Source organism: Carcharodon carcharias, chromosome 3 (genome assembly GCF_017639515.1).
Source record: "Carcharodon carcharias isolate sCarCar2 chromosome 3, sCarCar2.pri, whole genome shotgun sequence".
NCBI classification, from domain to species: Eukaryota; Metazoa; Chordata; class Chondrichthyes; order Lamniformes; family Lamnidae; genus Carcharodon; species Carcharodon carcharias.
This window is the reverse complement of record NC_054469.1, coordinates 76,597,757-76,619,680: the sequence shown is the minus strand read 5'-3', so window position 1 is coordinate 76,619,680 and position 21,924 is coordinate 76,597,757. Positions and strand designations below refer to the sequence as shown.

Genomic DNA, 21,924 nt, shown 5'->3' with positions numbered 1-21,924 from the left:
ATCTCTATTTGTGCCACTAGTTCATCTACCTTATTGCAGATGCTTTGTGCATTCAGATAAGGAACTTTTTTTGCTACTATTCCTTGCATTGACCTTATTCGCTAATGCATAATTAAAATTAAACTCTTTGTCCCTTCCTGCCCTATTCTGCTTGTCTTTACCCGTATCACTACAGTGTTCCATTGCCTGAACCTTATTTTTTGGTTTTCTAAATCTCCCTTCATCCTAAAGCCTCCTTCCCCTCTCCCCCATTAGTTTAAAGCCCTGTCCACAGCCCTAGTTATACAATTGGCCAGGACACTGGTCCCAGCCCGGTTTAAGTGGAGCCCATCCCGATGGAATAACTCCCTCTTTCCTGAGTACCGATGCCAATGCCCCATGAATCAAAACCCCTTCTTTCCACACCACCCCTTGAGCTACATGTTTAATTCCCTAATATGCTTGACCCTGTGCCAATTAGCATGTGACTCAGGTAACAATTCAGAGATCATTCTCTTTGATGCTTTGCATTTTAATTTGGGCCCTCACTTCTCAAACTCTTAGCAGAACATCATATCTGGGCCTACCTATGTCATTGGTTCCCACAAAGACCACAACAACTGGATCGTCCCCATCCCGCTCCAAGTTCCTTTCTAGATGCGAGGAGATATCCTTAACCCTGGCATCGGCAAGGCAACACAATCTTCAGAGTTCTCGGTCATGGCTGCAAGGAACAGTACCTACCCTCCTGACTATACTGTCTCCTATCATTACCACATTCCTTTTCACTCCCTTCACTTGAATGGCATGCTACACCATGGTGCCATGGTCAGTTCGGTCATCCACACTGCAGTCCTTCTCCTCATTCACACTGGTAACAAGAACCTTGTACCAGTTGGACTAAGTCAGGGGCTGAGGCTCCTCTGTCACTCCCTACATGCCTGATCCATAGTCACATCTTCCTGTCCCTGATCATTGACGAACCCTAAATTTCTGCCTAACCTAAGGGGTGTGACAGTTTCGTGGAACAAAGCATGCAGGTAACTCTCCCCTTCCCTCATGCCCTCATTGTTTGCAACTTAAACTCTAGCTCAGCACCCCTGAGCTATGGTTGCACAAGCTGCAGACGCTTACTGCAAGTATTGTTGGCCAGGATTGCAATATATTCCACAGATTCCCACATACTCATGGCGCACGACCATGACTTCCCAGACTGCTGTAGTAGAACCAGAAATGATATGAACTGCATTGATGTGGTATGAGAATTCTGAAGATTCAACAAATATCCCTCCAAAGATCTCATCTTAGAGTGTGGCCTGGAGCAGGATCATGCCAGGCGGAATCTCAACCCAACTATCCAATAACTGAAAGAGGAAATTCCATCCTAAATCAGCTTTTGTCTTACAATAACGTATTATAATTTACAGTTAACATTCAATCCTAATTGTAAGTATGTGTTTGCTTAGAATTTGTGAATATGAATTAGCAGATTAAGCAAATGAATATGGTGTGTCTGGGATATATTGCAGCAATAATAAGTAAGTTCCCTTTAACTTCATAGTTCAATATTACTTTGAGGAGCTATGGGAATAAATTTTCATCTTTGCCACCTAAGTAGTAATTTGATGGAATGGATTGCTTGCATTTTGCAGAACACACCAATGATTACTGTGCAGGCAGTGAAGATAAAATTTTCCCTGTGATGCATTTAAATTAATGTGCATTTTTCTATGTTGAATAAATTAAGCTGTAGTATTAGTATATTAAGTGTTATACTAGTATACTTAATTAATAACTTGCAACAAGTATTGGTTTATTAAACAGTAGTTTAACAGAATCTTCAACAATTGTTGCGTTATTGATGAATAAGATTAAAATTTTTTGTCACATTATAATTAACATTGTTTTAAAATATTTACAGACTATCAAACCAGCTGATATTGCCACAATACGCAAATTAGGCAAACCACCTCACTTGATCATGCGAATCATGGACTGTGTGTTGCTTCTCTTCCAAAGAAAAGTAGATCTTGTGACTCTTGATCCAGATCGACCTTGTATGAAACCTTCATGGGCTGAAGCTTCAAAGCTGATGAATAACGCTTCATTTCTTAACATGTTGCTGACATTCACAAAGGTAACAAGCCAACCATTTCTATCTCTGAGTTGGTTTCAGTTGTTAGCACAATTTGAACCTGTTTAGTTAAAGTTTGGAACTTGATTTATTATATACTGATCAAGCACCTTTTATAATGAAGATCCCCTACACCATACTTCACCCGAAATTGAGAGGTGCCTTTTGGCCTGATTCCAGGTCTCTCCTGTGATGCTCTAAAACTGGATTCTCCACCATCTCAATGCCTTTACCAATCAGATGTACGTATGGTGAAAATGGACAGTTGTTTCCCCGCATTCAACATCTGCACTGTTGAGGGAGGATAAGTAGTCAATTGAAGCCTTAGATATCTAAAAAAATTCATTGAATATAGTAAGAATGTAATGTCACAGGAAAATGTTACATTTAAGAAATAAATTTACAGAAGTGCAGAGGAGCATTTAAATTTACTTTTGGAAAAAGGAGATAAAGGTTTTCTTGAAGTGACTGCAAAATGGTTTTAATAATAGAATCAAAGAATGGTTACAGCACGAAAGGAGGCCATTTGGCCCATCTTGTCTGTGCTTGCTCTCCAAAGGAGCAATTTACCCAGTGCCACTCCCTGGCCTTTTCCCTGTAGCCCTGCACATTCTTCCTTTTCAGATAATTCAATTCCCTCTTACATGCCCCATTTGTACCTGCCTCCACCAAACTCTCAGGCAATGCATTCCAGATCCCAACCACTAGCTATGTGAAAACAATTTTCCTCATGTCTTGACTGCTTCTCTTACCAATTACCAAAAATCTGTGCCCTCTTGTTTACAATTCTTCCACCAATGAGAACAGTTTCCCCTATGCACCCTGTCCAGATCCCTAATGAATTTGCATACCCCTATCACGTCGCTTCTCAGCCTTCTCTTCTGCAAAGAAAACAGTCCCAACCTCTCCAATCTATAAGTGAAGTTCATCATCCCTGGAATCATTTTTGTCAATCTTTTCTTCACTCTCCCTAATCATCTTTCCTAAAGTGTGGCACCCAGAATTGGACATGATACTCCAGTTGAGGCCAGTGTTCTATGCAAGTTTAACGTAACTTCCTTGCTATTGAACTCTATGCCCCTACAGATAAAGCATAGATGCTCTTTGTTTTATTAATCTCTCTCTCAACCTGTCCTGCCACCCTCAATGGCTTATGCACATATACACACAGGTCTGGCCTACTGCTGTAACCCCTTTAGAATTGTACCCTTTATATTGTTTTTCTGCATTCCTCATGTCAAAATGAATCACTTCACACTTCTCTGCATTAAATTTCACCTGCCAGTTGTTCACCCACTCCACCAACATGTCCTTTTGAAGTTCTACATAATCCTCTTCACAGTTCAAAATACTCCCAAATTTTGTATTATCTACAAATTTTGAAATTGTGCCCTGTGCATCAAGGTCTAGGTCATTAATATATATCAGGAAGCGCAGGGGTCCTAACACTAATCCCTGGGGAACACCACTGTAATCCTTCCACCAGTCTGAAAAACAACAGTTCATCACTACTTGTGTTCAGGAAAATTTTATACAACAGTATGTTTCCAATCCAACAATAAAGAAGGCACTGCTGGGCCAGGTTCTTGGGAATGAGATAGGTCAAGTGGATCAAATGTCATTAGGAGAACACTTAGGGGATAGCAAACATTGTATCATAAGGTTTAAGCTGGCCATGGAAAAAGACAAAGAACAATACAGAGTGAAAGCCTTCTTCAATAGGGTAAGAACGGATCTGTGCCAGAGAAATTGGAGTCAAGTTGGAGGCAGGTAAATGGTAGCTGAACAGTGGGATACCTTGAAAGAAGAGAGAGTTCAGGCATGGACAGGGTATATTCCCTCAAAAGGGAAAGGTATTTTCAGGGTATATTCCGTCGAAAGAGAAAGGTAAGGCAAACAAATTCAGAGCTCCCTGGATGACAAAACAGCTAGAAATTAAGATAAAGAAGAGAAAGTGTGCTTATGACAGATGTCAGGTAGGAAATACAATTGAGAACCAAACTAAATAAAGAAGGTTCAGAGGAAATGTGAAAAAGCAAATAAGAGAAGCAAGAAGAAAAGAGACTGGCAGCCAATATAAAAGGGAATCCTAAAGTCTTATATAGGCATATAAATAGTAAAAGAATGGTAAAAGGATGAGGAGGCCCAATTAGGGACCAAAAAGGGGATTTACGCAAGGAGGCAGAGGGCAAACCTGAGGTATTAAATGATTACTTGGAAGCATTGTGAACCGTGAAGAGGACATTGCAGAATTTCAAAAAAAAATGGGCGGACAGGTGGCAGATGAAGTTCAATGCAGAGAAATGTTAAGTGATTCGTTTTGGTAGGACGAACATGGAGAGGTAATATAAAATAAAAGGTACAATTCTAAAGGGCATGCAGGAGCAGAAGGACCAGGTTGTATCTGTGCATAAGTCATTGAAGGTGGCAGGACAGGTTGAGAGTGTGGTTATTAAAGCAAACGGTATCCTAGGCTTTATTAATAGGGGCATAGAGCACAAGAGCAAGTAAGTTATGTTGAATTTGCATAAAACACTAGTTCGGCCTTCATTGGAGTATTGCATCCTGTTCTGGGGTTGGCGTTTTAGGAAGGATGTGAAGGCATTGGAGAGAGTGCAGAAAAGATTCACAAGAGTGGTTCCAAAGATGAGGAACTTTTGTTATGTAGATAGATTGGAGAAGCTAGGACTGTTTTCCTTGAAGAAAAGTAGATTGAGATGAGATTTGATGGAGGTATTCAAAACCATGAGGGGTCTGGACAGAGTTTATAGGGAAAAATTCTTCTCCCTCATGAAAGGATCGAGAATGAGAGAGTTTCAGATTCAAAGCAATTGGCAAAATAAACAAATGTGATTTTAGAAAAAACCTTTTTATGCAGTGAGTGATTAACACCTGGAATTCACTGCCTGAGAGTGTGGTGGAGACAGGTTCACTTGAAGCTTTCAAAAGGGAATTAGACTGTTATCTAGAAAGGAAGTATGTGCAGGGTTACAGGGGGAAGGCGGAAGAATGATACTAAGTGAATCGCTCATTCAGCGAGCCAGTGCAGACACAATGGGCCAAATGGCCTTCTGCGCTGTAACAATTTTGTGATTTTGTGCTTCTATGATACTCTCTGATTCCTAACACTCAGCCAATTTCTTACCCATGTTGTTACTGTCCTTTTTATTCCATGCACTCTAATTTCGCTCACAAATCTGTTATGTGGCACTTTTATCAAATGTTTTTGGAAGTCCATGTACACATCAACAGCATTACTGCATTACCCTCATCAACCCTCTCTGTCCTCTCATCAAAACACTCAAGCAAGTTAGTTAAACACAATTTTCCTTTGGCAAATCCATGTTGGCTTTCCTTAATTAAATCGCATTTGCCCAAGTGACTATAAATTTTGTTCAGAATTTTCATTTTAGAAACTCCCCCACTACTAAGATTTAACTGACTGGTCTATAGTTGCTGGGCTTATCTTTCCACCGTTTTTTGAACATTTACAATTTTCCAGTCCTCTTGCACCACCCTTGAGCCTAAGGAAGATTGGAAAATTATGGCCAGTGCCTCCGCAATTTCCACTCTCACTTCCCTTCCATGAATCTCATCCGGTCCTGGTGAATTATCAACTTTTAAGTACAGACCAGCCAATTCACTACCTCCTCTTTATCAATGTTAAACCCTTCAAGTGTCTAAACTATGTCGTCTTTCACCTTTACCTGCATAGCATCTTTTTCCTTGGTAAAGACAGTTGTAAAGTGTTCATTTCATACCTCAGCCATGCAGCTTGGGCAAATCAGAAGGCATTTAGGAAAGGTCAGACATTTTTTTTTATTCTTTCACGGGATGTGTGTGTCATTGGCAGCCAGCATTTATTGCCCATCCCTAATTGCCTTTGAGAAAGTGGTCATGATCCGCCTTCTTGAACCGCTGCAGCCCGTGTTGTGAAGTCACTGAAATATTTCTCATTTTTTGAAGTAGCCACTTCCATATTATTTTAATGATAACTAATACAAATGCTGCTGCATGTGTTTGGTTTCATTACGGACAGTGAGGTGAGAGTCACTGTCTTTGACATCAAGGTAGTATTTGACCGAGTGTGGCATCAGGGAGCCCTAGCAAAACTGGAGTCAATGGGAATCAGGGGAAAAACTCTCCATTGGTTTGAGTAATACCTAGCGCAAAGGGAGATGTTGTGGTTGTTGGAGGTCAATCACCTCAGCTCCAGGACATCACTGCATGAGTTCCTCAGGGTAGTGTCTTAGGCCCAAACATCTTGAGCTGCTTCATCAATGACCTTCTTTTCATCGTAAGGTCAAAAGTGATGATTGTACAATGTTCAGCACCATCCGTGACTCTTCAGATACCGAAGCAGTCTATGTCTAAATGCAACTGGACCTGCACAATATCTAGGCTTGGGCTGACAAGTGACAAGTAACATTCACACCACACAACTAATAGGCAATGACCATCTCCAGCAAGAGAGAATCTTTGACGTTCGGTGGCATTACAATCGCTGACCCCCTTACAGTCAACATCCTGGGGGTTACCATTGACTAGAAACCTAATTTGACTAGCCATATAAATACTGTGGCTACAAAAGCAGGTCAGAGGCTCGGAATCCTTTGGTGCGTAACTCACCTCCTGACTTCCCAAAGCCTGTCCAGCATCTACAAAGCACAAGTCAGGAGCGTGATGGAATACTCTCCACTTCCCTGGATGAGTGCAGCTCCAACAACATTCAAGGAGCCTGACACCATCCAGGACAAAGCAGCCCACTTGATTGGCACCCCAGCCACAAACATTCACTCCCTCCACCACCGATGTACCATCTACAAGATGCACTGCAGAAACTCACCAATGCTCCTTAGGCAGCGACTTCAAACCTACAATCACCACCATCTAGAAGGACAAAGGCAGCAGACACATGGGAACACCACCACCTGGAAATTCCCCTCCAAGTCACACACTACCCTGACTTGGAAATATATTGCAGTTCCTTGACTATCGCTGGGTCAAAATCCTGGAACTCCCTCCCTAACAGCACTGTGAGTGCACTTGCACCACATGGACTGCAGCAATTCAAGAAGGCAGCTTGCCTCCACCTGCTCAAGGGCAATTAGGGATGGGTCATAAAAGCTGGCCCAGCCAGCAATGCCCACATCCCGTAAATGAATGAAAAAACATCAATAGCCTTACCAGCAGAATCTGGCCAATTAGGGCTCACCTGCAATAACATTCAAGTAGTTTTATGGCCACTCAACAATTAAAGTCATGCCCAAGAATGTTAATCCTGCTTTAAAAATCAGGAAATGAATTAATCATATTGTGGAAATTGCACAGTCTCATTTCTTGACAACACTGTTTCTCTGATTTTTAAAAGACAATTTCATTATTTTATCTGTTAGACCTCTAAGTATTTACTGTCATGTGTAATCAGTATCTGAGTTGTTATAAATTTATAAATCAGTAACAAAAATTAAACTACAATCAGAACTTTACAATAATTTTGCATCATCTAGCATCTACATCAGTATGTCACATTAAAAACTGAGGTCATATGTCATGTGATCTGATGTCACATGACTGGATATTACATGATCGGATGTCACATACATTGTATATTGGACATCCAGGAGTACATCAAACTGTAATAGACAACCATATATGTCAGCAACGCTGGTAACATGCAGTGATCTATGTGGGGAATTGAATTAATTAACCCCTAGCATCACTGATTAGTACATCTGTAAGCTGTAACACTGGTCTCATTTGGGACCATCTGGGATGTCTGCAATGTTGTCATCCCAGGAACTAATTAATAAAAAAGGAGGAAGTTACTTCATTTAGAAAAATATCAAAATAAAACATATTGGAATTAATGAGAAATACATGAAGATTGGAATGGGAACAGTGATGGCGATTATAGAAAGTAACTTTGGATGACTAAAAATATTAAAAGAAAGCATGATGGCAGGAAAGTGCAACCAGACAGAAGGAAGAAGAATGAAGCAGTAAATTGAAATAATTAAGACAAAGATGTAGTGGGCAGGTGATGGAGTTCAGTGCCATCAAACTGCTTGAGCCATAGGAGCAGCAACTGATAGGAATATTTGATTGTTTAATTGAGTGCTGTGGTCAGGGAGGGTTGAAATCACAGTGTGAGTTAATATTTTCAGAGTTTGCTACTAATAGTGTGATTTCTCTCTAAATTGCTTTTTCAGTGAATGATTTCTCTTTCACAAGTCATATCCTTATAATTGTTTTTAGAATCATATTGTTTATTTAATTTTAGAAAGGCTGTTGTGCACCTTAATTTTCTTTTGTTATTTTGATGGTCACATTTACTCATAATTGTAATATTAGTGGAATGTATTTGCCAATTGTTACAATTATGAGGTTTATAAGATTGTTATGTTTTGAGACTTTTTAAATTTAAGGTAAAATGACAAGGGTCATATGACCTGTCCTGAGGTCTACCTGACAGTAAGGCTGGGCAGCTTGATTGTTAGAGTTTAAAGGGGACCCAGATTGCATTGCTGAGAAGAATGTCCAAGTTATTTACACTTGGCGACAATGTCAGCAGCTTGTGTGCTAACAGTGATTAGATTGGAAGGAATGGATTTTCACTCCCAGGTCGGGAGCAGAGAGTTAGTGCATTCCCCAGCACCGCAAAGCCAGCTCTGGAAAAAGTGGCCCGAAGGTGTGGATTTTTGTTCCGCTGTGGCAGGGATCTCTGGGATTCGGACCTGCCGCCCTGGAATGTGTGCAGAGACTGCCGGGTGCGGAGATGGGTTGGGATGAACGCCTGCCTCTGTGCTCCAACACTGTGTTCAAGATTTAAAAAAAAAACAGTAAATCAATAAATAGCTCTCCAGCCGTCAACCCCACCCTCCTCATAACCTACACACTACCATGCCCCACCCTCATGCTCTCTACCCACCCTCCATGGCTCCTCATTTGCTCCATGAATATGCCCCTCTATCTACCTCTATGCCCCTCTACCTAACTACCCATGGTGCCCCATGCCAATCTATGCCCCTTTATCCATCCCCATGGTCCTTTATGTCCCCTATGCCAAGTCAGTGGCAACTCATGCCAACCCACCCATGACCCTTTGCCCTTACACCTACCATCCCAACTCAGTATCCACCATGGGCAGACTTCAGGACCCATGCTGAAATTAAATAAAATGAAGTTTTCTAAGGCTTGAATTTTCCACTCAGTGGGCGGGCGTGATTAGCTGGCCCGGGATCGGCCTAGAAACGGACTGCCAACCGTGACTGACCCCTGACCGTGATTTCACGCTGGCTGGCCAATTAACGATGAAAAGTTCAGCGCTGCTGGGGTCGGGGCAGGAGTGGGACAGGTGATGACGTCAATGCAGGCAATGGCAAGCGCTGATAGAAAGCTCCCTGAAGGCAGAGAGCTGTAGACCCGAAAACCATGAAATAAAGTTTTGAAACTCAGAATAAAAATGTCCAAGCATCACAATCAGGCACCTGAACATATAGGTGATAAAAATGCTGTCCACAGAAATCTCAAACTGCCCTTGGATGAGTTTTGATGAAAAATGCAAAGGCCACCTGGTTGATATGCCCATCCGCCAACCATAATGTTGGACGGGCTATGAATTGCGCTGTTAATGGGCTTAATTGCCCTCTTAATTGTCGGTGGGTGTGCTCCTGACTTTTGTGTGTGCTTGCCGAGCGAAATATTGCACGAGCACGGGACGATGTCGGGACGCTTGCCCAACATCATCTTGCGCGATTTCATGCCCAATTGGGTCAGGGGCGCGTCTGCCTAATTAACGTAAAATTCAGCTGCTAGGTGTCTTTTTCAGCCTTTAAGAAAAACACTGTCATTCATAAAAACTCATTCACTACATTTACATTTCTTAAACTTCACCCTTATAAAAAAGAAAACATTTCATTCAAGTGCTTAATCCTTTATAAAAACAAATATTGGAATTCATAGTACCACGGCAAAGAGTCTATAACCACTTGGACCTGTCAATCAAACTGTGAAATGGAAGGTACCCTACTGTGATAATGGCAAGTTGTGAAATCAGAATTGCAGCATTAATCCTTATATAAAAGGACAGTGAAGTAGAAATCAATGATTTTTTTCAAACACTCCAGACATTTTTTTTCAAAGGTTTTAAGAACGGGAGTTTTAATGCCTTGACAGCTTAACAGTTAATTTTGACATTTTGATTGCTACCTTTGACAGTTAATTTTGACACTTTTGACAGTTCCAATGAGCTTGACAGTTAATGAGCCTACGTACTTTTTATGCACATTTGTGCCTACTTTTAACAATCATCCAAGAGGCACCTTACCTCTCTCAAGGGGGACCTGACCACCTCCAAAGGGCATCTGACTTTCCCCAAGGGTGTCCCAGGACCATAGCCAAAGGGTTAATCTACCTCTCCAAAAGGGTACTTCACCTCTCCAAAGGACTCCTCAAGACTCAGACCTGCCCCTACAAAGCCTAACCTATGCATGTGGTGTTTCACACACCTGGGTCACCAAAATTAAGCATAAGTGGAGGTAGCTGCTGATTTGTATGGGAAGCTATCTCCATGTACTCACATGCGCAAACCTCGACCCGGGTCCATTCCCGCCTGCTCAAAAATGATAGGGACCGGGGGCAGGACTTCCGAGTTTCTGCCTCTTCCACCATTTTCCCAATGGCAGAGAGGCTCTCCATCTCCAAAGTCCCAGAAAAATGTTGAGATTGCTTTGTTGTAAACAGTTGTACTTTAAACTGTGCACTTAGTTCCAAGATGAAAGAGAATTGGGCTCTCAAGGATAGTTAATCAACATCTCTACCTGGATACAAGGCCCATGTGATACATGTTACTATGGTGTAGGGCTTTCAGATGGGAAGGGTACAGAGGAGCCCTTTGTGATATTGGGTTACAGGCTTTCTGAAAATATTGAATATCACGGATAGGTGAGACTACCAGGTTCTGGGAGGGAGAGAGAGAGAGAGAAAGAAAAAGACATAGAATATGTTCATCTTCACTGCATTTGGTCAGTCATAGAGTTCAGATTATTTACTAATTGCTAAAATGATTCTTCACACTAGGAACTAAAAGGACACCTGTAACTGGTTTTTGGGAAGGAGACCTGGCACCTCCTGGCAGGTAACCTTCAACCTTAAGCCAGTGACAAAGGTCCCAGATGCATCCCCAATAGTACGAGAGCTCTCTTGACCCTGAGAAATTTGGTGAAGTAAGTAGTTGAGTAGTCCTGGCCTGCCACATCTTAGTTCTTACCACACATTGGATTTTCAGGTCTTTAGATTTTAATCGCACATATTCATATCCCACAGTTCTCTCCTGGCAGAAGAATCAGAGTTCTAGTCAGGAAAAATATGGGCACTATCTGGATGATTTTCCTGTTCTGGTGCAGGGGTGTATTGGACCATTCTGGCACAATGACTAGATACCCAACCATTAATTTAAATGGATGTGAAATTGGAAAGGCACCCTTATAGACATGTGCAATCAGATCAACTGTGATCTTATAAATGACAGAGCAGGCTCATGGAGCTGAATGGCCTATTCCTGCTCCTAATTCTAATGATTGTACATTTGTTTGTATCTGTGTTTGTATGTTCCCAGCTAATATTAAATGGAAAAACAAAGAAAACCTCAAAAATATGCATTAATTCAAGTATAACAATTGCATGCCCTTTCAATATTTAATGGTTGTGCTGTTCTCTGTTTCAGCTTAATGGTGTGAAAAATCATATGCAATGATGTTTTACACTCTTGTGACTATATGTGGCTGCCAGAAATACTATTTTTAGTGGATTCAAAACTTCCATTGTCAGTGTGAAGTTTTGTTTGTGTTAATGTTCAGTCTCTGGATAACTTTGCTTAACCAATTAATTCACTCTGCTTAAAGGATTTAACAGACTTTGTTTTATGTGCAGGATTCTATCACTGGAGAGGTTGTAGATTTGCTGCAACCTTACCTAGATATGGATGACTATAATCTTGAGACTGCTAAGAAGGTGTGTGGCAATGTTGCAGGTCTGTGTTCGTGGACTAAGGCCATGGCAAGCTTCTTTGAAATTAATAAAGAAGTGCTTCCATTGAAGGTATAGTATCATTGCATAATATTAAATTGCAAAACTTGTGACTCTATAGTACCATACTATGGGTGGAGTCTTCCCAGATTTGCACAAAGTGCAGTAGCAAGCGGGAAAAAGGATGTTTTACCGTCCTCCACGATGGTGGGTTTTCGCACCGTATCATCCCATTCCCAGTGCGTTTCACCTCGTTAATTATGCATTCATAGGAAACACACTGGTGGGCGAGCTTGGATTTTCCTGCCCCGCCATGACCTCAGTGCTTCCTTGCCCCAGGCACCACATTTAAAGTGCACCAGAGTGCATTGTCTACTTCATCTGGCAGTTGGAATATAATGTGGGAAAAGTGAACTTGTTCACTTGGGCAGGAAGAATAATAAGGCAGAGTATTACTTAAACAGAGAACGGCTGCAGAATTCCAAGGTGCAGAGAGATCAAGGTGTTCTAGTGCATGAGTCACAAAAAGTTAGTATGCAGGTACAGCAAGTATTTCAGAAGGCTAATGGGATACAACCTTTAATTACGAGAGGAATTGAACATAAAAGTAAGGAGGTTATGCCAATTGATACAGGACATTGGTGAGACCACATCTTGCATACTGTGTGCAATTATGGTCTCCTTATTTAAGAAAGGATGTAAATGCATTGGAGGCGGTTCAGAGGAGGTTTGCCAGATTGATACCTGGAAAGAGTGGATTATCTTTTGAGGACCTATCTGGACAGACTGGACTTGTTTCCACTGGAGTTTAGAAGAGAGAGGGCTACTTGACTGAAGTATATAAGATCCTGAACAGTATTGACAAGGTGGACATGGAAAGGATGTTTCTTCTGTTGGGTCAGTCCAGAACTAGGGGGAATTGTTTTAAAATTAGGGATCGCCCTTTTAGGACAGAAATGAGGAGAAACTTTTGCTCTCAGAGGGTTGTGGAACTTTGGAACTCTCTGCCTCAGAAGGTCCTGGAGACTGGGTCATTGAGAATTTTTAAGGTGGAGGTAGGTAGATGCTTGTTAGGTATGGAATCAAAGGTTATGGGAGATGGGAATGTGGAATTTGAAATACATACAGATCAGCCATGATCTTATTGAATGGCAGAGTAGGCTCATGGGGCCAAATGGACTACTTCTGCTCTTATTTCGCATGTTTGTATGTACATGTCTATAATCCAGGACTACTCCAGATGACAGATGGCACCAAAAGCAAAGAAGATGGCAGCCCCCAAATTTAGTGGTGCCTGTCACCTGCTAGACGCAGTGGAAGGTCGTTGTGATGTCCACTACCCCAGCTCTTGTGCAGGAGGTCCAGCAGAGTCACCAGTCTGGCCTGGGAGGTGATGAGCACAGAGGAGGTCAGCCATCCAGTGCAGGAAGACGATCTTTTCTGCCAAGGTAAGTCAGCCACCTCATTGCCCTCAGCTCGCATTCACAAACCCATCACACATCTACTGAGATCTCACACCTCAAGGGACAGCACCCTTAACTCTCACACACACCCTCACATCTCCATCTGGCTCATATCCTCTAGAACGTGGATCCTCATTCCGTCCATGGCTCCGCTCACCGTATAAACATTCCACGCAGTGTCATGTGTCCTGCTCACACTTTCTCCATTTAATTTCATGCAGGAGAAGCTGGCTCACAACAGCAGGGAGAGGTCCAAGACCAGGGGTGGAGTGGCTCATATTAGGTCCTTCACTCATTTTGAGGAGTGTGCCATCGTGATGACTGGTGAGGACATGGACCATGAAATGGCAACGGTGAGTTCAGCGGTGAACACCCATGTGAGGATCCTACAACCTATTATCCATCTCTCAACGCAACTGTGAGTGCTCTCTCTCTTGCTTTTGACTCTGCTGCCATGCGCCAATTATCTCTACTTTGGTTCACAGGGAGATCTGCCAAGTGACCGACGCCCGCAGCCAGCTAGTCCCTCAGCTCCATCCGGGTCCACACTTCCAGCCAAGAGGACACCTCCTCCATTGAAGAGCTGGAAATAAGCAGCCCAGAAGATCCATCATGGCACTTACCCACACCCACCACCAGCGCATACATACCTCGGTGGGACCTAGACCCAGAGCAGGCTCGGGTTCACGATCTGGTGGTCACCGCGCAGACACATGTCTGCAGCAGAAGAATGCAGGTACAGCTGATCTCCCCGACACTAGGAGGACTGCTGGGGAAGAAGCATTTGTGAGGTCCGAGTCAGATGACGAACCTCTGGATTCAGCCTTCCAACTCATCGTGGAGAGTCAGCAGAAGGCTGTGGCATAACACATTGCTGCTGGAAGCCCTCAACAGAGTGCCACACAAGTGAGAGGAGTGTGCCTGCCTGCTCTCTGATGAATGGTGCCCACATGTGTGCACATGGAAAGGATGGCAGACACCACTGAGACCCTGGTCCAGCAGAATGTGGAGATGTGTGCTGACCGGCACTCCATTGCAGTAGCCACAGGTGCGTTCTTGCAGTGGCAATGTGAGAGGGAAATGGAGCACCTTGACGTCTGTCCAGGTACTCCTTTCCCTCACGGAGTCAGGTTGGGGCCTTCGGCACCCGAAGGGAGGAGGAGCAGCAGCTCGACACCTCTGGATCATCTGCTAAAGAATCTCAGAGACTGTCCGCTTTTCCTAGTCCCTTTTGCCTGTAACCTCCTCAACCTCATCCTCTGTCACCACAGAGGGAGCAGCTGGTGCACAGGACAGGCAAAGCAAGCTGGGCCCTCAAGGCCTTGCCTCTCCAGAGGACGCATGCCAAAGTCATTGGGGCAACAGGGCCATTGCACAGGTTGTCTCCACCCGTGCTGTGGATGTCAGGGCAGCACCTAGAAGAAGTGGTAGGCCTAGAAAAGTGAAGAATTTCTGATCACATGGGTTGTACGGGTGAACACAGTTTGTCACTTTACCATCTGAAAATATATTCACTTTTACTGAATAATATGTAATATTATCTTTCCACTTCATTTACAGGCTTTGCGAGTCCTCCCACTGCACCCTCCCCCCCTATGCAACCAATAGCAGTTCAGCTGTTCGCAGCCAGCCCACGGGTGATTCTGGAAGGAGAAATGTGGCGGGGCCTTTCTGAGCCTCATGCAAGCACTCTCCTTCACACAAGGAGCCTTCATCCATCAAACTCATCTCACTGTCCTGAGCATTTTCAATGCTGCCTGCTGGGATTCGCTTTCAGTTGTCCAATTGAGCTGACCTACATCTCTGCCCACCCACTGAGCTCACTCCCACGCAGCACCCTGTGCCTGTCCAACATGAGGCTCCGCCCACTTTCAATATCAAAAACCATTGTAATCGTTACATTTCTGATCAGTTCTCCCATCCTTTCCCCTTCCCCAATAACCCATGTCCTTTCCCCCATCATTGTTGATCACCGTCCCCCCCAGCATTACCTGCCACCTCCCCACTGTCACCTAGCAACCAGAACCCTTTTCTTTCCAGGATGTCCAGGTGAACATGCACGTTCCCTACATTCCTGAGAATTCCACCCCCATCCACATTGACCTTTCCTACATCCTCCATCCCAACCCCAGGGTCAGAGTCTGCCTCCGAGAACTCATCAACCACCCTCACCATCCCTTTCAGTGCCACTGTTGTCCACTCACCCTCCCATCCTTCTGGCTCCCCCCACCCCTCTCATACTAGCCATTCCCTCCTACCACTCCCACCCTCAGTTCTCTCCCCAGGAGGCAGTCATTGACTCCATAGACACTTCCCTTGCACATTCACCTGGACATCACCCCCCTTACTCTCTCTTCCACCCTTATTCTCTCCTCTACCCTTACTTCCTCCTCCCCCAAAATGTCTTCGTCCTCTGAACTCCTTCCTCCCCCTCTCCGAACTCCTTCCTCTTGGGACTCCTCCCCCCCTCAGAACTCCTTCCTCCCCCTGGATACCTTCCTCCCCCTGGACTCATTTCCCCCTCTGAACTCCTTTCCTTGCACCATCCTTCCCCTGTACTCCCTCCTCCCCCTACCAACCTCATCTCACCCCCTGACACCTTCGTAACCCCCCTCCCAACATCAGTGCCCCACCCCCCAGTACACCTTACTCTCCCAGTCAAACCTAGACCTTCTTCCCCCACCCCTCCTGGTACACCTTCCTCTCCCACTCACAGCTCAGCCTTCCTCTCCCCCACCCCCCCCCTTCGCCGATATCATCTGTAGCAGCCCACAGCCAAGACCATGATGTTCCATTGTAGACCTGAGACATCAATGGAGACCTCACACCTTCCGTAAGCTGCTTTGTGGTGGAGCCATGTCCATTAGAATCCACCCAGCATGCAATGCATGTGTTCCTCCAGGGTCTGGTAGCTGTAGAGCTCCAGCTCGGAGAGGGGAAGGAGTCCAGGGGAGGAAGGATTTCGGGTGTCCGTGATCAGAGCAAGGCCCTAATGCCACATCCCGACTTCTGCCCATTACACTTGCCCAGATGTGTTCTGGGCCTGCGTGTTTTTCCTTCAGCGTAACGGTAAATGGGGGTACGATTCCGGTCAAGCCTTACTTTGCATCCCATTAGTGGGATGCAATGTGGGTAGACGCTAGCCTCCAGTGGGATTGCGACACCTTCGGATGATCCCACTGTGTTTTCACGCCGTTGTGAAACTGATTTTTGGCCTTCTCACCATATTCTTCCCCCCTCACCAATCATGTTGCCCGTGCCAACGGGGCTGAAAAATTCTGGCCTATTTGGAATCCTTTGACTGGCAATTTGCTTACTATAAAAGTTTTTGGATGATTGATTTTATGTTGCTATGCAAAGGAGAAATCATATCTTGCTGCTACTAAAGCTTTTTATTGTAATTGTGACCTGCTTCCAATTTTTTTTTGGTATACGAATTACAGCATTTTCCAGCCAATGTGTATGTAGAAATATATAGAAAGAGTAAATGCCCTCTGTAAACAGAGGAAGTCTATTCCATACATGAACATGCGTCCAGCTGTGTTTACTGTAATTAGGTGTGATATTTAGTTGTTTTATATTTACTTTCATGTACTCTGAATTTGGCCATTGAGCTGAATATTTATGCTGTATGCAAATCAGGAACTTTTCATCAGAACTCAACTTTAAAGACTTGATTATATTATTGTAAATGTGACTGTTTTAATGAAAGTCTAATGTTTTTAATTTGCATTTTATGTGTAATATTAAGTTAACAGTTAATGCATTTTTTTATGCCAGCGGAAATTCAAGTACCACAACTGGGACATATTTTGCCTTATTCATACTATTTATTTACTTTGATGTGTCTATTTGCAAAAAAGGCAAATCTGACTCTGCAAGAGGCCCGATTAGTTGTTGCCAAAGAGGAATTGCACAATGCCCAAGTACAGCTGGATGATAAGCAGCGGGAGCTAGATAAAGTGCAGGCCATGTATGATGCTGCCATGTCAGAAAAGCAAGCACTACTTGATGATGCCGAGGCCTGCAGGAAGAAAATGAATAACGCCACTGCCCTGATTGAAGGTCTAGGTGGTGAAAAGGTAAAACTAAATTCTCCATAAACTCGATACTAATGTTCAGTAAAGACCATTTATTGAATCAGGACTAATAATTAAGCAGTTCTGTATAAATACCACTGATTAAAATAAGATATTCAGCCGGGAAGGTGGGGTGGTGGCAGGTGGGTGAAGTATTCAACTGGTGAGGGATTCTCCACACAGGAAGTCCAAAAAGCAAATCTTTCAGCGTTTGCTTGTGGGTTCCTGTAGGAGGTGGGAGTCCCTCATTCAAAGGCATTCAATGCCTGATCGAAGGACCTGGCATCAGAAAAGTGCGGTGCCCACTGACAGCCATCCCCTTTTGCCCTTTCTTCCCAACCCCCGCTCACCTATAGCCCGAAACCTTCTCCTGAAACCCCCATCCTGCCCTCAGCTGTGGCCTGGATCCCTCAATGACCTTGGCCTCTGGTGGGTGCGTAGCTGGTAGCTGCCACCATTCCTAGTGGTGCTGATGGGCAATGGACAGCTGTCGATCTCTGGTGGCTGTCTGCTCTTGGGGTGCGGGATTTCCATCTCTGAGGTCTTAAATCCTGGGAAAGGTCTGCTGTTGGCCAGTTAAGTACCTGATTGGTGCTTAATATGGCGGGTCTTCCCCAATGGAGGTAACTTAGGGCTTTCACCAGCTCTCCTGCTGGCAGGCAAGACCCCAATTGCAGGATTAAATTCTACTCATTGTTTCATGCTGATACTCAGATAGTCGAATCTGAACACCCTGCGAAGACGTGGCCTCCTGCTGAGAGGTCTTCAGCCCCGTCTCCTCCTCCATTTTCCAATGGCTTCTGCTGGCCTGCATATCCTCTGTCCATTCTTCAAGTCATTCTGTACCCAAAGGTACCTACCAGTACACCCCCACAGGTTTGTGCCGAAGCCTTGAAGTCAGCAAAAACTCCTTTAGCACTTGCTGCACCATTTCCTGTAGACTTTTGCAACTTTAAACAATGATACAAAGTGGCAAACACTTGTAGAATTGAAGCAACACCCAAGAAGAAATCAACCAAAAGCTAACTGTATGTAGTTATTGTCTACTGCTGTTCTGCACACTTCTGGTGGGTGCTCACTATGTGCACACATGAACGCCCTGACCAATATGGCACCCAGTGCAATTCATCCCACAAATGCGTGCACACATCACAGATTCCATCTGGGAACTCTAAGAGCACTTATTGTGCCCAAAAAATTGGGCTCAAACAATCCCAATTTCTCACCGACCAACTTGAATAAAAAGGCCCCAGGTAGCTAAATCAAACTATTATTACAATTTTAAAAATGTATTCAGCTCATGTCAGTAGCTGCAATACAATCTGAAAGTATGGATGGTTATGTGGATCCTTGAGCTTTGCTCCTGTAGTTCAGAACATCATTCAATCTCTTGCAACTCTCTCCCTGACTTTGGGATAACATGACTGACAGCACATTAATGAGGCCCAGCAATTAAAATCACCATGGCATCATACTGCCACAGGCAGGGAAAAACTGACCAAACTGTCAGTTAAAATCCTCTTCAATATCTCTGAACTTGCAGAAAGCTATATGAAACGTTGATGTTTACCGAAGTAAGGGAACATTTGTCAATACTGACCTTAAAGGTAAACAGAATTCAAAATATAGAGCTGAGCTTGGAAGCTAAAAATGTAAATAAATTAAAAATGTGAAACAATTCAGTGAAACCACTTAATATTATTTTCATTAAAAGATTCGGTGGACAGAAAGCAGCCAACTTTTCCAGGATCAGATTACCCGATTAGTGGGTGATGTATTGCTAGCCACAGGATTTCTGTCCTATTCTGGCCCATTTAACCAAGAATACAGGAACCTTTTGCTTCAAATGTGGAAAGAGGAGATGAGCATCAACGATATTCCATACAGTGATGTAAGTGAATGTTTAGAAATGTAAATATTCTCCTATGTCATTAAATTATATTAGGTAATCTAACTGTCTGGTTGCATTTAGCAAGTAATTGAAGTTGAAGCATTAGAAGTTTAGGGGTAGGTGATCAATTTGCTACCAGGGTATAAAACCGACTGATTTTCCTGTTATAGAAACAATTGGATTTTCATTTCCATCAACTTCAATGAAAATAAACATTGCTCAGCTCCCATTTTGGGTGGTTGATCGTCAATGCCACTTTATACCCCCGGGTATCAATCTTAAAGTATAGCCCACTAAAGCGCTGATGTCTTAGAAAAACAGGTACATTTTGAGAAGTAGAATAATTCAAAAGTGTTGCATGCTTAAATGTTTAAAATTATTCCCTGAGGAGGGAAAAGATATTTTTCCCAACAAACAAACAAATTGGTTGAATAGGCTCATTGGCAGACAATGGACAAAGATTCATAGAAATGAACCTTTTATGGGGAAGGTTAAGGAGACTCATTGCCTTTATCACTGGTGAGGTAGGCTCATACCCATATAGAACCTGAAAGCTGTAAAAAGATAAGCCATTTCTGAAGAGTCTTCTGAATAATTTGGTTTCTAACTCTGTAGGATAGATTATAATTATACGTATTACTGAAAGTAGGAGCAGATTGTCAAGAGAAAAAGGACAAGCAAATTTAAGAACACTTCTATCATTAATCAGTCTATATTGCTTTATTCTTTTGCAATCTTATCCTTCTCATCCTGTATTTTGCCATCATTGACTTTTCTATGCAGTTTTTTGTAATCTTTTCTTATATCGTGCCTTTCTAACTTTTCTTTGTCTTTGCAGTTGGGATAGGATTGTTAGGATCCATAAGGTTGGACTTCTGGCTGGGGCGCTGCCTCTCCCGTGTTGGGTCCTGCCCATGATGGGGCCGCAAAATTCCAGGCGTTGACTTTTAATAATGCCCACCGGTGTTGGGGCCTGAAAATCCCACCTTAATCACTTATACTTCACACCCGAAAATCTCAACAGTGCACTCCTTGTTCTATTTTTATTTTCACAAAAGGGCCTCCTATTCTTTACAGAATTTTGAGGATTCTTTCACTTCTCCTGGGACCAAACCAAGGTGTGCCACAGCTCAGGAATTCACTTTGATTCTCCTCAGTGTTCCCGCTATTCTCTGGCTAGGCAAACCACCAACTCTCCTTCAATACCTCATGATTGTGGACATTCCAGCTCAAGCATGGGCCTTGCTACTTTCTTGCTTAGTGGCTCCAAATAAGAAAGCACCCTTAGTTTCTGAAAGCCCTATGCTACTAGTCTGTAGGTCCTGGCAGATTCCCTCTCTGTTTGCCTCAAAGCTGATTCCAGGCTTCAACTGACTGCCTCTGAGAGAATCACACAGCTAACCCCAAAATCAAGAAAAAGAACCTCCCCATGGCAATGTGGCAAACCTGGGATGTCCCAGATAGAGATGTAAACTAATCATCATCAATTCCCAAACCTTCCCTTTGTTCTGGGAAATAATATGAATAACTTAAACCCCTTATTGTCTGCTGTAGACATCTCACCTCCATCAAGAAACTCAGAAACAGGCCACCCATGTTTAGTGTTTTCCCACTTCCAACTCTGACCTTATTAAATAAACATAGGCCATCCTTTGAATTGCAATTACCTTAGGTTTATTTACAAGCTTCATACCAGGTGTTTTCATTCATCTTATGTTTAAACATTTCAATCCCCAAACTAAAAAGTTATATTCCTAAAACATATGAATCATGAAATTACATATTCACAGCACAGGCTTCTAATTAAATCATCACACAATAGACCTCAACTAATTTTATTATTCCTGTATAGATGCCCACTGCAGTGTTTCTTTTAAAATAGATAAGGAGAAAATGTTAATTATTCCTGTTGACACAGCTTAAAACCTGCAATAGCAAAAAAAAACCCCATTGTGCTTGCAGCCTATTATTATGCCCAGCAAGATAATTTAATAATAGTGAAGTTTAACAGAAAATCGCAGACATATGTATGAATGAAATAATTATGTCTATCTGATTTTTCTCCTATACACCTTCCCTTAAAGAAAGAAATTGCAATAATGTAGATAATGGGCCAAATCTTACTGGAGTGGGAACGTTGTTAGTTAGGCTGTCCTCTGCAACCATCAGCTCAAGAGTTTTGCGCAATGACTTGCTGGAAACCTAGGGAGGAATTTTCCCCCCCGTTGTGGGGGTTGTGCAGGGGCGGGCGGGAGCGAGTGCGAATCCGATTGGTGCCCCTGAGTGGGTGCGTGCTGCCATTTTACATGCCTTAATTGGTCCGCCCAGCATGACACACAGCCAGAAGCT

The 21,924-nt window shown here is 43.2% G+C and overlaps 1 protein-coding gene across 1 annotated transcript in view; it reads left to right on the top strand.

The window, feature by feature from the left end:
- The window catches only part of dnah5l (dynein, axonemal, heavy chain 5 like), a 504,419-nt gene that overhangs the window by 334,678 nt on the left and 147,817 nt on the right, over positions 1 to 21,924 (top strand). Inside the window, exons 58-61 of the mRNA XM_041183960.1 lie at positions 1,901 to 2,116; positions 12,047 to 12,214; positions 17,469 to 17,687; positions 19,399 to 19,575. Coding sequence (XP_041039894.1) covers positions 1,901 to 2,116; positions 12,047 to 12,214; positions 17,469 to 17,687; positions 19,399 to 19,575 — 780 coding nt within the window. The remainder of the gene's footprint in view (positions 1 to 1,900; positions 2,117 to 12,046; positions 12,215 to 17,468; positions 17,688 to 19,398; positions 19,576 to 21,924) is intronic.